A 16,880-nucleotide genomic window follows, 5' to 3' on the forward strand; every position below is an offset into this window, starting at 1 on the left:
CTGGGGCAAAGGTTCACCTTCCAACAGGACAACGACCCTAAGCACACAGCCAAGACAACGCAGGAGTGGCTTCGGGACAAGTTTCTGAATGTCCTTGAGTGGCCCAGTCAGAGTCCGGACTTGAACCCGATCGAACATCTCTGGAGAGACATGAAAATAGCTGTGCAGCAACGCTCCCCATCCAACCTGACAGAGCTTGAGAGGATCTGCAGAGAAGAATGGGAGAATCTCCCCAAATACAGGTGTACCAAGATTGTAACGTCATACCCAAGAAGACTCGAGGCTGTATTTACTGCCAAATGTGCTTCAACAAATTACTGAGTAAAGGGTCTGAATACTTATGTAAATGTCATATTTGGGGGGGCGGGGTTATAAATTACAAATAAAATCTAAAAACCAGTTTTTGCTTTGTCATTATGGGGTATTGTGTGTAGATTTATGAGGGGAAAAAACAATTTAATCCATTTTAGAAGAAGACTGTAACGTAACAAAATGTGGAAAAAGTCAAGGGGTTTGAAGACACCAGATGAATTTACACAATATCTAGTAAGAATGTTATGTACAGCATTAGATGCTGTATATGAGAGTGTTCTATGTCAAGAATTCAGTATATAAATAAATATGCAGTGTCTATTAACAATTTAACTAAAATGCAATGTACAGTAGTAGAAATAATAGAATGAGCTATGTCGAGAATACAGTATATATGAATACACAGTAAAAAAATAAACAAGGCAAAAAGATTGCAGGAAATTCGTTTCTGGACCAGAATATAAATATACTGTATATGTATGTGAATGGTGTGTATAGACAGTATGGACAGTATGTGAATAGAAAAGGTGAATACAGTAGTAGTTATAAAGAATGAGCCTTGACTAGAATACAGTATATACATATAAAGTGGGTAAAACAGTATGTAAACATTATTAAAGTAACCAGTGTTTATAGGGCAGCAGTCTCTAAGGTGCAGGGTATAGTATCGGGTGGTAACCGGCTAGTGACAGTGTCTAAGGTTCAGGGCAGGGTACTGTGCGGAGGCCGGCTAGTGGTGACTGTTTAACAGTCTGATGGCCTGGAGATAGAAGCTGTTTATCAGTCTCTCTGTCCTAGCTTTGATGCAGCTGTACTGTCTCCACCTTCTAGATGGTGGCAGGGTAAACAGGCCATGGCTTGAGAGGTTCTTGATTATCTTCTTGGCCTTCCTGTGACACCGGGTGCTGTAGATGTCCTGGAGGGCAGGCAGTGTGCCCCCAGTGATGCGTTGGGCTGACCACACTACCCTCTGGAGATCCCTGCGGTTGTGGGCGGTGCAATTGCCGTACCATGCAGTAATACAGTCATTTGTCAAAATACTTTTGACACCTTCAAATGGGGGGACTAAATATGTAAAGTGCATTCATTTCTAAACGGTAAAATAGATATGTATGAAAATACCCTTGAATAAAAGGTGAGATGCTGTACTGTCGCCTCATATAAAGCATTTGATGTCAAATATAGAGCCAAATTAAAAGCTTTAGCTTCACTGTCCAAATAAATACGTAGGGGAGTGTATCTGGCGTTATTGTTTTATCAGGCCACCAGAGAATTACAAAAATAATATCCTTATAGGAGTTTAATTCTTGAACAACATAAATCGTATGTATTTTAAACCCATTTAGAATAATCCCTCCAACACAATCAACACACATCTCAGTGATTTCATTCCTTCTGCTAGGAATGATTCAACTGACCTCAGGCTTGTGTTTTTTCCCCGGTTGTCTTTCCAAACGGAAAAATCCACAAAGCAAATTTCTGTGGTTTGTGAGCTTGATTTCTGAGGAGGGAAAATCCTGTTTTACTAGAAGGGTGCGTGGCACCGAGCACTGGAGTGCCGAATCGCCTGCAGCCTCTTCTGCTTCGGCTCTCAGAGAGAGAGAGAATACCATTACACCTAGGTAATTCATATTGTGTTGTTCCTCCCAACAATGTGATGCAAAACAATTAGGTAACACTGGACCTTTTCTCCCTGTTCATTAAAAACACATTGGACTACCGGTTCCCTACATCTGAGAGAGCCCGTTAATTCTTACCGGGAACATCACTCAGACAAAGAAAAAGTGCTTTGTTGAACAATGCCGCTCCCAGATTCAAAGTGAAGCCCTCGTAATTGTGTTTGTGAGCACACCTTGCCTTGTATGGTTTGATTTGGCATTCCTCGAGCCAGCCCCTAACAGAGGTGCATTCATCATCAGAAACTGTAGTAAAACAGCGCTGTGTGCTACTGTTGCCTGAGCAAGGGGTGTGTCTCTCAAATTGAGCTTAATACTGGTTTCCCTCTACAGATACCAAACAGAATGGTATTAAACAGCTAGCTAGCCTGGCTCCTTCCTCCTGTCTCTCTCTCTTCAATAACAACCATAGTAGAGGGCGGCCAAGCTTCTGCAGTCTCAGGATTTTACCTAATTATCCAGCATTAAGTCTAAATGGAAGGAATCCCCCCCTCTTCGTAGTTTACTCCACATGGCTGCAATAAGGATAAGCCACAGTCTTATAAATTAGACTTTACAGGCACTTCACCTCAGAGGGGCTGCAGGGGACTGACACTGAAAGTGAGGACGCAGCAGGAGCTGCAATCCATATGGTCCTATTACTGTACACTGTACATCAACACAACACAAGACAGGGGTGGGCGGAAACCGCCGGGGAGAGTGATAGGCTACCGCTGGGCGGCAGGGCAGACAGACTGTGGTGGGCCAGTGGAATGTCAGTATGTCACAAGGGTTATTGTAATGAAAATGGGTGTGGGACACAACCAGCCAGCCAGCCAGCCCAGCACCACTGGGTTTTATTTACTAGGCTGTATAGAATGTTCGGTGCTGACCCGATAAAAGATTAACTGGTACTTTAAAGTGTTTGTTTATGGTCATTAGAGCTGTCGGGTTGTCTCACCACACTCCAAGGGCTTGGAACAATGGCAGTGCTGATGGTAATGCTGGCAATTTCCCTGTTTTTTCGCAGGTCACTGCCAGGGGATTCGCCCCATTGTTGCAGTTTGCCTACACTGCTAAGCTGTTACTCAGCAGAGAAAACATCCAGGAGGTCATCCGCTGTGCCGAATTCCTGCGCATGCACAACCTGGAGGACTCGTGCTTTCGCTTCCTGGAGGCCCAGCTCCGCAGCGAGGAGGACGGCCTGCTGCTGTGCCACAAGGTGGCGCCGGCCGAGGGCAACCACGAGACCGAGGACGAGAGCATGCAGTCTGAGACGACAACAAAGGTCACCTCCCCCCGGGCCCGGCGGCGCGCTGAAGCTTTGGCCTCCTTGCAGCAAGCAGCGGACGCGGACCAGCTAGCCATGGCGGTGCCCAGCGACTTCGCAGACGGACGGCTGGACTTCGACAGGCACGGAGCGTCGGACCTCCCCCGCTGCCCCAAATACAGGAAGTACCAGTGGGCCTGCAACAAGCACAATAACAACACCTCCTCACATACAAGTACCTCAGGTTTTCCAAGCACATTATTATTTAAGGAGACCAGCGGTGGCATCAGCGACGGGGCGGTCCGGGACCAGAGCAGGCCGCCGGTGGCCCAAATCAAAGTGGAGCCGCGGGCAGAGGAAGAGGTAATCTCGCTGTACCTGTCGGGGGACGAGCAGGACGGCCAGGACAAGGATGATGTGACAGCCATGGAATTGGACAGTGTCCCAGTGGTATCCCCCTCTTCCGTCAAGCGGAGCAAGTCCCCTACCTGCCTCCGCGCCTTCTTCAAGAAAGGAACGGACCTGCCAGGTCTACCCAACGCATCGCAACAGCTATTCGCCAACAAACTCGCCAGCATCTGCCCCCAAGACAAAGAAACCACTCAGGGAGATCACAAAACAAAAGATTTCAGGCCTTTCACTGCAGGGGAGCTGGGCCTGTCTGTTACATCCCCAAAGGAAGTGGACGGCTTCCCTCCGAGGCTGTCGGCGCTGAAGTCTGCCTCCTGCGACGGCGTTTGCAAACAGGAAGTGGAGCTGGACCGCCGCAGTGTCATTTTTTCCTCCTCAGGGGCCTGCGACCGTCTGGGCACCCCGGCGCATTCCTGCAATGGTGGTAACTCTTTGGAGATGGAGCTCTCAGAGCACACGCCAAAGAGTCTGTGGGATGGTGCCAGCCAGTCCCTCCCCACCTCCGAGACCTACTCTCCCAGCAGCGCCCCCTCCCTCGCTTCCACCACCACAGAGTCCCCGCCGCTCCTCTGCCGCCTGCGGCCCAACACCAGCTGCCCAGTGCCAATCAAGGTGTGCACGCGCTCACCGCCCTCTGAGACCCGCACGCGGACCTCCAGCTCCTGCTCTTCCTACTCTTACGCGGAGGATGGGAGCGGCGGCTCCCCCTGCAGCCTGCCCCAGTTTGAGTTCTCCTCCTCGCCGTGTTCCAACGTGGCGCTCCGCCTCGCCGCCGACCAGCAGGACCAGAGCGTGATGGGGGGAGATGCCCTCTTCAACCAGGTGCGCCCCAAGATCAAGTGCGAGCAGTCGTACGGCACCAACTCCAGCGACGAGTCGGGATCCTTCTCCGAGGGTGACAGCGAGTTGTGTCGAGTCGAGCAAGGGCCAGAGGTGAGTGAATTGAACACTATCACACTGTCTTCTCTCATGTCGAACACAATCCCTCGTACACCCAGTCCCACCTTGGGGACTAATCATCATCTCAGAGTGACCTAGCTCTCCAGGTCTGCATTTACAGTCATTAGATCATCATGTAATTGAAGCGGGAGTATTATTTCACTAAAAGATTTACAGCAACACCACCGTGAATAGAACAGGGGAACAGATGTGCTTTGATAATATTAATCGGCTTTACGCACTGTTTGAGATCTGTGTAATGAGTCTGAATAGGAGCGAGGGTCCAAACCAAATGCGCTCGCTAGAACAATCTGAGCCCACACACACACACACACACACACACACACACTCCCGAGGAGGTGGTTGTTGTGTCGAGGGCTGTGATTGGTTGATCCTATGGACAGGGAAGCGCTGGTGTGTGTAGAAGGGCTAATAGACTGAGATGTAGATGGGGGAGCTGGCGAGGAGTCAGGGTTCTCTCTAAGGCCAGGGTCTGAAGGCTTTCTCTTGTAGCTTTATCTATGCCCCCCTAGCTGTCACAGGCTAAATAGCTGATATTATCCCTTCACAAGCCTGACATCTCTAATCCAATTCCACACAATCTGCATCTGCTAATTGTCGAGACACTTCGCTGGGCATTGACATGAATACTGTATCACCAATATACCTACACTACTTGAAGGTGAAGGTAGCCTTTGTTGTATGACATGTATATACAAATATAGCTTATAGTGTATGTGACAGATATACGCCTACACTATTTGAAGGTAGACTATGTTGGGTTATGCACACCTATAGGGCATATACACTATGTTTGTGATAGTCATAGGACAATAGCAGTGTAATGAAAAAGGATGTAGCTGTACAGTGCACGTGGTTTGATGGAGGAGGGGCTGCTCCGCGTTGTGTCATGATGAGACTGCATCCTGCAGCGCCTGGCGTGCTTCTGACAAGGATGGATGGCCAATCCCCTAATCATCCCCTAATCCATCTGGCCAGACAACCGACGTCCTCCAGGCTGACTGCAGAACAGCCCTGTTGTTGTTGTTGATGTTGTTGTTATTTACTGTGAGATCACTAAGGATAAATATAATACAGCCTAGTCAAGTGGACAATTATAATCAGGATGAAAGCTGTTTTGTTCCATCAAAGGGACATTTTAAATGATTTTTATTTATTCATACAGAATGTCTCTGATGCTTCTTTAATTTCGTCTTGAAACGATTGCATCAGTAGCATTTGCTTTTGTTGTAGGCAGACGTGCTTTCTCTTTGCCTGGAAGATAAAGGCTTGCCGCTTCTCAGCCTGAGACCTTGAAGTGCGCAGGGAGCCGAGAGAGAGGGAAAGAGAGGGAGGAGAGAAACTGGTGTGTTGCCATGGCGATCAGATTCACAGAGCCTAGTCCCTGTTTCGCCAACGTTGAAGCCACATGACAGGATTGAGCCTGTGACTGTGGAAAGAATCCAGTCAGTCACTTCTTCTGTGCACAAACAGAGAGCGGCAAGATTAACAGCCCTAGCAGTAATGTGTAATTATTACCTTAGTGGCACCCACACCCAGTGATTTATGGGCCGTTTGAAGGACTGTTGAGTGCTCTACTATAGACAATTGTAATTTACAGCGTTAGAGCTGTCGAGGAAGAATAAAGCAGCCCCAAAATGACTCTTCAGACATTTCCAGTTCCCTTTGTTATCTTGTATGAGTCAAAGAGCGTATGGACACACACTACACTCTATTGTAGGCAGTCGATTAGCAGCGCACAAAATCCACTGTCAGATCCAATGACTGTATATATGAATGGACAAAGCCACTGATCACGTGACACCATTCATTCCTATGTGAAGATTCAATAGCGCATTGAAGCCAAATTAAGTCGGTTAAGATGGCGTCTCATGGAGACATAACATGCGCAGTTTGAGCTACTCCAGGAAGTGACGTTGCAGGCTAGTTCAGTGCTGTCCCCTCTCATTGAGTAACTCAAGTTGAAGGCCGCCTGGGGTACTGCAGACTGTCATTAGCATCCTTATAATTTATTCTTTGTGCAATTAAAAAATGATTGGTTCAAGGACAGACATCTGGTGTATTAGAAGCGATTATTGGTACCATGATTGTCTTCATTTGTATTATTTTTGACACAAAGATTGACCACGAAGTTTGTCATGTTTCCATTCACTATAATGGGGATCCTGTTTTCTGCTAACAATGCCTGCAGTGCCATGGTCGGCCATGAATTTCTCTGGCTTCAATGAGAGGGGGCAGTCGTTCTCCCCTGGTCAGACCTCTATTGACCCGCATGGAGTTATATCTGCCTGCTGCTGATAAGATGTATTATGAATGAGGCTGGCTGTCTGTGCTTGGTCTCAGATGCTGCTGTGTGTGTAAGAAACACTCTCAGTAGTGCTGTTTGGTTTATTACATGTTCTTATGGATGGGGGCGTAGGAGAGCATTTACATAAGGAGCCTCAGTGTGGGGCCTTCAGCTTTATCTGGCAACAAAACTGCCACCTCATGCTTCCTGGGGCCCTCTTTTCCTTATTCACCCCAGTGAGTCGGCTGTACAAACAAACACAGCTAGCGTCCAGGGAGGGCTCTGCCATGCCTCTCCCTCTGTGTGTTTGCAGAGCAAATGATAGGCAGACCGGGCCCCACTCAGGGAGAGCAAGCCAGGCAAGCGCCCTACGCTGCTGTTGAAAATATCTGCAGCCCCAGCGCTGGGAACAATGAATTCTGACGGGGAAGGAAGTTGTTAAACTGGAGGCTAGTCTGGCAGAGGGAGGCAATAGTCATTCAAGGTAGTCCGAGTCAAACAAGGTCTCCTGGCTGCTCCCAGTACTGAGGTTAGGGGGTGTTGCATACGAGCCCACATCTGGTAGCCACATTAGCAACACCTTCACACGTAGCAGACACTACACTACTCTGGGGTAACTTTTTAATTGCCTCAATTTTACACATTAGCTGTATTTCTACTGCTTCCCAGCTGGACAATATGCTACCTAGTGAATCAGTCAATAGGGTCAGTAGAGGCCCCTCTGTAACATGGAGTAGTAAGTGCTGATCGAGGATCAGTTTTGCCTTTTCAGATCATAATGAATACAATTATGTGGAGAAGGGGGAGCTGATCCTAGATCAGCACACTTTGTGAATACGGACCCAGTACACCACCACCAGCCAATGTTTTTGCACGATACACCCACAGAGGAGGAAACAGAGATGGAATTCACATTGATAAAGGAGATGGAAATCACAGTGACAAAGGAGATGGAATTCACAGTGATAAAGGCGATGGGATTCACAGTGATAAAGGAGAATTAAAGATCTGAGACCTTTTTCTCTCTCTTTCTCTCTCTCTCTTTCTCTCTCTCTCTCTCTTTCTCTCCCGCTCTCTTTCTCTCGCTCGCTCTCGCACTCTCTCTCTCTCTCTCCCTGTGTAGGCGTTAAGCTCAATCTAACATATTGTCTGGTCACAGTATGCAGCAAATATTGATCTGAGAGTGGGGTGAGAGTGATATGGAAGTAGTCTTGATATATTAGCAGCACAATGTTTCCTATCTCGCCCACCACCAAACGTTAACCCCTGAATGAATGTGTGACACAGGAAGCGCACAAACCTAAATATCACTTCTGTTATTACTATTATAGCCTACAGTCAAAATCATTTTGGCATACAGTGTAAACCACATTATACTGATTTGGTGCAGCCTTTTGCCTTATGCCTGCTGTATGTGATAAAGTCCTAAGTGTGTTATGTATGGCTCATTATGGGAATAAGCGGTGACAGTGAGTGAGAGTATATTTATTTGTCCATTGAAATTACTTTTATTTGTCCTTTGAGGTGACTAAGCAAGCTTTTGTAGGTTTTGTTATTTGTCTTGTGTGCAGACAGAGTCAGGCTGTTGTTGTGCCCAATAGGGGAGGGTCGGATGCTGGGGCTGGCAGCTGATATCCAACAGGCTCTGTGTCAGCTTTAAAGCCAGCTGGGGCGCTGCCACTTTGCCTGCCATCCCCTGTGACCTGGCATCCTGCAGTAGCAGTACCCACAGAGACACAGTCCATCTCTTTACCACAGAGCCTCTCTAACTCATCTCCCAGAGGGGGTTCCGGCAACAGCGTTTGTTTACGGTAGAAAAAGCAATACGATACTAAACGGGGCTCTGTAAAAACATTATCTTCTCCCAGATCTCCATAGGATGCAAAATGCTCTGTAATCACATTATAAACCAACATGTGATTTATTGCAGGGTTAATCGCTGTGGAACTGGGAGCATATAGTATATAATCAACATAGAAAGACGCTAGTGTTCACATTTATGTTGATCGTACTTACCAGATAAAGGTCTCTTTTTGATGCAGAGACAGAGCCACAGTCACAATAGCAGCACTATAGAAATCAGGAGTAACTAGTGGGAGACGGTTAGACCTGAAGAACAAGTCACAGTTTGTGGCCATTTTAGTCAATTGCTTCACCTTTCAGAGAAAATTGTTCTGAACATTGGAAGTATAGATGTAGGATCTTAATTTGAGCCAGTTTGCTACAGCAGAACATTTATCCTGCAGCAACAGGAAATGTGGATTATTATGTGGATTATAATTAATGGACATTTTTTGTAGGGATTGATACATTTTTCATTAAGGCAAATCAAGTCTGACATTTTAAAGAGGAAATTACAAACTTTAGAAGCCGTTTTAACCCTTGAATACACTACAAGTTAGCATTTCCTGCTGTGTAGGAAAATTCTCAGCAACAAAAGAGTGATCAAATTAAGATCCTACATCTGTATGTATTGCCCCAGGGCTTGTGTCAATAGTTAGGAAGGAACACAGTAGTAGCTGGCGTTGCATGCCTCTCTCTTGCACAGTACACTGCAGTGTTAAACTCACTCCCAGGGTTCAACGTGGGTCACCAACCCTACAGATGAGGACTGGCAGTCAGGCTGTACAGAACCCACTGAACCCAGGCGTTATCCGTCATCGTCGGGCCGCCCCACCATCTGACTCTTATGGGTCGGCCCAAGTCTGGACCTGCAGGCAGCCAGATGCCCAGCCTCTCTCTGTGTGTCTGAGGGGGGAGGAAAGTAGGGTAAAGAGGCACTGCACACCCAGTGCTGCCCGGGTAACAGATGAGCCCTACTTTTCACTCTGGACCTATTTGCAGCATAGTGACCCAGAGAAAGAGTGAGTCTGGGGGGAATAGAGGGGAAAGAGGAGAGGAAGGGGGGAAAAAGAAAGGCAATGAGAATCCAGAACACATTGGGTCTGAATTTATGACTGCCGTCAGAGCTGCGCTCTGTCATCCCAGCCTTGTTACTGGACTGATTCTCCTGGTGGAGCCACTAAATATAGCCTAGACGTCCCTCCCGCACTGCGCCGCACGCCACTGCCGGGAAGAAAGAATAAAAGAACCTCACAAGGTCGCTCGCTGTGGAGAGGTGGCTGTATGTCTCCTCCCTCCCCTAGCCTGTCTCGGGGAAAGAGCCCCCCATCAGTACATCTGTATGGTCACTCCAAAGACCTCTATATGGCGCTCAAAGGGGCTGGCAGAGTCATCTTCTGTTCGTTTAGATCCCACAGAGCAGGCAGGGTGTGGATGTGTTCCATCACCCTCCCTCTCTTTCTCCCTTCTCTCTGTAGCTACTGTCATGCCCTGGCTAGTAGTGGGAGGGAGCCTGCAGGGCCTAGTGTGGCCTTGAAAAGCTCTGTCCATTATTTATGAATGTGTCTGCATGCAGATGTCGAGCGAGCGGAGGAGCCAGATGAGAAATGGGCTCAACGGCTCTCGGAGGTCTGAGGGCTTCTAATGAGGAAATTCAAGCCGCTCTCTCTGGGATAAATTGATATCTAGATTTGCTCTTCAATAGAGAGTGATTTCGATGCGCTCGTGAATAGGCACCTTGCTTTGTCCCCTGAAGTGCAGCACTTACCCTAGGTGATGCCGTATATCTCGGCTCACTGTGGTGTGTGTGTGTGTGTGGTAACTAGAGTGAGTGTATCCAGGCTCCAGCCCAGTCCATTGTCCTCTAGTCTACTGCAGGTGTTTTTAGTGGGGCTCAGTTTGCAGTCACGAGGGGCTGTAGGAGTCTCCATCTGGCCCTGGTTCAGCAGCCAGGTACAGAGAGAGCGGGGAAACGTTTCTCGTCACCCTTCCCTCCCTCCTATCCGTCCTCGCCGTTTGACTTTGTTCTTGACGTGCTCCAGAGAGGCAGCCTTGGGGAGAGAGAGCAGAGCGGAAGAGAGCAGCAGCTCATCTCATATTGGCAAGCTCTCTGGCTGTCTTCCTCTGGCTCTTTGTTATTCCTCCTCGCCTCTCTCTCTCTCTGCCATTCTGTTTCTTTCTCTCCTCACTTCTCTGCTACGGCTCCCTGGTGCTGTGAGATACCGCTGGGGTGTGTGGGTATCAGAAGGTTTGTCAGCACCTGAGGGAACAGAAAGAATCAGGCGATCTGTTGATGCTTTGTGGGAGGGAAAATCACACCCTCATGGATATTGTCAGCAAATCCATGGAAATAATAAGGGGGGAAATGTATTGTGATTTTGCAATTATCTGTATTTTATTGCCAATTATTTTTCTCCGGATGAGTGTTGCACTATGTGACTGAAGGTGTCAAAGAAAGTATGGCTTTCTTTTGTTCTGCAGTCCCTGTGGACTATTGCAGGTTGATAGTATAGATCTGGCATGTAAGATTATATATTTTTGCCTCCCTCCTAAAGTTTGTAGTGTTTTGGGTCAAAAAAGACTGTAAAATCACCAGGAATTCAGCAAAATATTTGTTTAATTCACACAAATAAAAAAAGAGACGTGATCGTGTCTCAATCTAATTCAACGTATGAAATGATTGTTATTTTCAAATACAATCTCTTTTTGGGCTTAGTTGTGGTCAATTTGCAGTGTACAAATTAATATAATAAGTTCCGTTCCCCATCCCACCATCCGCTCCGACAAAAAACGGCCCACGGCTGAATCTAGTTGCCTTCCCCTGGTATAGATGTTACATATCATGCCCTCCAGACATCACCTGACACCAATATGGATGGGGGTTAAGGGCTGTAAGTAAGCATTTCACGGTAATGTCTACACCTGTTGTATTCGGCCCATGTGGCAAATAAAATTTGATTTGATTTGGGTCACAAGTCCCTGCCTGTCCCTCCTCGATCCGTCACGCTGGCACCTCTCCAAGCTAGCAGGGACAGATGGAGAGACACTCATTTCTTGGATCACATTGTCCCCCTCTGCCCGAAAATAGGTTACATGATGTTCAATATTTCAGGTTGAGAGAGAGAGAGTGCTTTACATGTGAATGTATGTAAGTCACATTCTCTATTTCTGGTCCTGGCGGTGCTCTTGCGCCATCTTGTGGTAGAATGTGGCAGTCCGTTTTTTGCATTTACATAAGGTCTAACCAGTAGGGAGGGGTTCATCAAAATGTTCATTCACATTCATGTTCATTCCATATTCAATTCAAAAGTGAACGCTATATCACGTCAGATGTGAAAAGTAATTTGTAATTTATTTATTTGCAGGTAAAGCTTCCTTTCCCTGTAGATCAAATCACAAATCTTCCACGGAACGACTTCCAAATGATGGTAAAAATGCACAAACTGACCTCAGAGCAGCTGGAGTTCATCCATGACGTCCGGCGGCGGAGTAAGAACCGCATCGCAGCGCAGCGCTGTCGCAAGAGGAAGCTTGACTGCATCATGAACCTGGAGTGTGAGATCAGAAAATTGGTCAGTATGTCTGTCATTCTCTCTCATAGACATACTGTGCACACCAGAGGAGGCTGGTGAGAGGAGCTATAGGAGGACAGGCTTATTGTAATGGCTGGAATGAAAATAGCTCCTCCCACCAGCCTCCTCTGGCACATACAATACTGCAGCACATAGTGTGTGGACCTACTGGGTTGTAGAGTAGTAGAACAATGTGATGTCTATATAGAACCGTTCTCTCCCTGGACTTACTAATGATAACATGTTGACAGTGCAACAAGCATTACCTTGGAATAGAGTAATATTAATTATATCAACACTGTCAGCACTTTCACGCTGGCCGAGCTGTCAAAGTACAGTAATGTGTGTGTAGGCTGGTGTAGGGGGAAGAATATTAAAGTAGAGGATCCCCAGTAGAGTGCTGGCTGTATGTCTCCCACCTTGCCTTCTCGCCCCCACGTTTCCATGGCATCGCGGCAGGCGGTCTCTCACAGGCAGCCAGTATGCTTTTTCCGTGATGGGGTGGAGCTGCAGGCCTTTGGTGTGTTGTGTGTGTCAGCCACACACACACACACACACACACACACTAGTGCTTTACACTCCACAGTGGACTGACAGCCTTCCCCTTGATGTCACCCAGCAGCATCCTAGATATGAGAACATCATCATCATCTCAAACCGCTTTCCACCACCTCGTCCCATGTTACCTCAGTGCACACAGCATCCTGGAAATGCTCGCTCATCACAAACCTTATCAACAGCATGCTTGCTATTGAAACGGCATTATTTAACATAAGCTTAGGGAGCAAACAATATAGCTAGGCCATGTGAACTCTTTTATGTTGATATGAAGAAGTGAATGGCATGTAGCAAGCATCCATGTCACTCTGCTGCTATAGGTAGTATGAAGCATTTATAGAACATCGACTGTGCAGCTGCAGTGTCAAAGGGCATCACAGTATGTACTGCATGTCTCTTTGCTCCTTGTCAGACCACAGCTCATGACACTAGTCCTCATCCCTAATATTTCCTTTTGTGTCCACCAGGTGAACGAGAAGGACAAGCTGCTGGCAGAGAGGAACCAGCTGAAGGAGTGTATGGGCGAGCTGTGGGAGAACTTCTCCTGTCTGTCCCAGGAGGTGTGCAGGGACGTGCAGCTGAGCCCGGAGCAGGTCCAGTCCCTGAACCACTACTGCCCTGTTCTGAAGCCCGGCACCAACACCACCGACACTGCCATCAATGCTGCCTCCAACAGCATTGACCTTACCACCCACTCCGGCTCAGCCACCCCGGAGCCCAGCTTCCTGAAGTCCCCCGGGCCCTCAGAGAGCGAGCCTGACTCGGCCATGGGGAATGAGGCTGACGGGGGGGGAGGCGGCAACGAGGCGGAAGGGCAGGAGCCGAGGTTATACATGGAGGCGGGGCTCTCGTTCAATGAACAGTCCAATCAGACGGTGACGGTAGACTTCTGCCAGGAAATGACTGATAAATGTACAACTGACGAACAGCCGAGAAAGGACTGTACATAGTAAACTGTGGTTTTTATACCTGCGTTTTTTTATTATTTAATTTGTATTTTTTATTTTCTTCTGACAAACCCCTTTCTCTGGGTTGTTGAGATGGTCAGCCTTGGCCAGTGTTCTCTGAAAACATTTTTTGTTTGTATGTCTTTTTGGTTGTCTTTTTAAAGGTTGACACTACAGTTGTCTTAAGAGCAGCAATACTGTTCTCCAGGTATTCTCCTCTCTGCAACCATGACAGAGTGGGAACTTCACACAAAACTCCTCTCACAATGGTGCTACACCGTGACCGGGCAGGCAGCGATCTCCACAGTGGGAACATTGTTCTCTATCTATGTATTACAGTCTACTCACAAGGATGGGCAAAGATCACATCTTCAACTCAAACCTCAATGGACCTAACAGCAGCTCTCTTTGTCTCTCAATCTACCTACAGCTTCTATCTCTCTGTCTCTCTCGCTATTTCTCAATATCTCTCTTTCTCACTCTCACTATTTCTCTCGCTCTCCCTTTCTCTCTCTCTCTGTGTCTCTCTCACTCTCTCTCCTACTCTGTCTATTTTCTATCAATCTATTTCACTTTCGCTCTCTGTACATTTGTCTATCTCTCTCTCTTATTCTCTCACTCTCTCTCGGTGGCCCTTGTCACAGCAATTCAAACTCAGGAAGAAATCTTCTGAATGTTCAACATGATTCATGAAAATAAGAATACAGCTTCTGTACATGAGAGATTTATGAAGCAGTTAGACTGTACATGTTCATATGCAAAAATGTCTTCTGCTTCACTCATTTGCATTTTCTGTACAGAAAAACAATGTGTGCAGACAGTACCTAAACAGTCCTCCTTTGCCTTCCTCAGCACTGAAACGAAAGAGAAAAATGAGTGATTTGACAGGTGGTTAAATAGCTATGTTCCCACCAGGGTTGGGGTCAATTCCATTTCAATTCCAGTCAATTCAGGAAGTACACTGAAATTCCAATTCTCTTCAAGGCTTTTCAATGAGGAAATTGGAATTGGAATTTGGTTTACTTTTTGAATTGACTGGAATTGAAATTGACCCCAACTCTGGTTCCCACACATCAGCAATACCATTGTATGTGGATGTTGTAATGGTAACTTTCAAGTGCTTGCTTCGGCAGAACGTATAATGTATATAGTATGGAGCATGGTGACTGTCACAGTAATATTGTACAAGTAGAGGCTTAAACGTTTCTTTTCACTGGGGTTTTTGTTAAGGGAAAATATTTGCTTTGCTGTTTCCTGCCTAAAGGAAAATTCCCCATAAGGGTGGGTGTTCTTAAACTCAGGAAATCAGCTTGACACACACACTCAAACACGCACACACAAACACGCACACACATAGACACACATTCATTTTAGAGCCCCTTGCATGAAAATTGGATGTTGCTGGCGAGGACAGTGTAAGCATGTTATTAACCAGTGGCTCAAGCCGCATCCATTCAAACTTTGACACTTCTTTAAATGTGAAAAAGAGTTTCATCTTGTTGTGTTTTTGAGGAAACTTTATTTCTTCTTATCAGTATTTAAAGATGCTATATGTATGATGGTGAAAACTCTCACCCTTTGAATTTCTTCAGTGTTATGTTTCAATGTTGTCAAGGAATGTGTGAGTAGACACCTTCTCAAGCTGAGGGATAGCTATTCTGTCTGTAACAAAAAAACGTACACAAAATATGTATATTTACTAAGGATACTTTCTCTAATGAATCTGGGCTCAATTCAGGCTCTTTCCTTCCAGCACCAGATGCTCAGTTATAACTAGTTCTAATAGCACTTCATAGAGGGTTTATGTCAGATTCAAAACCCTGAAAAGTCTGATACTGAAGCACTTAAATTGGCACTTAAATTAAAACATCTTATTGATATGTTAATATTGATATAAATATCTCTATGAAGACATGCCTTTTTTTTTTTACTATAGTAAACAGGTTTATTAACAAAAAGGAAGCTAACATAATATTGAGTGTTCACATCTTATATTTGTAATTCCTTAAGAATTGAAAAAGCTAATTGAGACTTCAGTTCATGTGAAAGCAGTGTATGTGTCATCATCAAACTGATTGAGTAACAATCATATGATATAGTAACATTTTTGCCCTGATTGTACATTTTTTTTAAACATCATATTCTGTGATGTGAATGCATGCGCCTGTATATTTTACCTAGTTAGTCTAGCTTGTGTTTGCTTCTAACGATAGTCCTCAGCTAAATGATTTACTCTGTCTTCTTTTGATTAACAATATTTACATTTATAATGTATTGACATTTATAATGTACATATACAGAAATAATTTTCTTATCTGTTCAACAGTCAGAGATGTGCTTGAAAATACAGCATATTAGAAATAGAGCCATTACATATGAAGAGGAGTGAATTCAATTGGAATATAAAGCTTTACTCATAACTTTAACTTCATTCAGGATGAAAAGCTATACAGTCTGTTGGAAAGAGCGATGATATACTGTATATTGACGAGTCTGCAAATTCCCCTTCGCGTTACCCTGCTGCCCCCCCTTGGACACAGTTGTGTAGTTCTCCAATCAGTCTTGACTGAGATCAAACCTTGTTGTGATATTCGAGTGCTCTGTGTTTCGCAGTGTGTTTGCTAGTCTGACTATTTGACCATTCACCTAAGTCTCCTTAAGGTTGTAGCTAGACCCATAAACAGTCACACACAGAGAACCACAAATATGAATACATACACACACATGATACATGTCTAATGGCATCCTTACTTAAAGGCTTGAGTCTAGAGCAGTTGTGATTGCCTGTTGTTATTGTTGTTTGTGAGGTTCTTTTTCCACTTTGCTCTGATTCATATGCTATCACTGAAGTGGAACAGTATTCATCCCCATTATCAGGTACAAAATAGAAAACTAAAGATAGATGGATTCAAGTGGACATTTGTGCAAGCCATATGCAATTCCTACCCAATAGATGTACTTTTTCTTACTCATTTTTGAAGTAAAAGTGAAAAGCATGACGTTCCACCAGAAAAGCACACTCTCATTGGGCTACGCTTTGACAAATGTCACATTTTGGGAAAATGT

The 16,880-nt window shown here is 45.8% G+C and overlaps 1 protein-coding gene across 1 annotated transcript in view; it reads left to right on the top strand.

Moving 5' to 3' along the window:
* The window catches only part of bach2b (BTB and CNC homology 1, basic leucine zipper transcription factor 2b), a gene marked incomplete at its 3' end in the record, with an annotated part of 120,724 nt that extends 106,907 nt beyond the window's left edge, over positions 1–13,817 (top strand). The window contains exons 3-5 of the mRNA XM_084148720.1: positions 2,998–4,581; positions 12,103–12,309; positions 13,335–13,817. Coding sequence (XP_084004846.1) covers positions 2,998–4,581; positions 12,103–12,309; positions 13,335–13,817 — 2,274 coding nt within the window. The remainder of the gene's footprint in view (positions 1–2,997; positions 4,582–12,102; positions 12,310–13,334) is intronic.
* Positions 13,818–16,880: the final 3,063 nt, after the last annotated feature.

This window comes from Coregonus lavaretus (assembly GCF_964263955.1).
Source record: "Coregonus lavaretus genome assembly, chromosome: 31".
NCBI lineage: Eukaryota > Metazoa > Chordata > Actinopteri > Salmoniformes > Salmonidae > Coregonus > Coregonus lavaretus.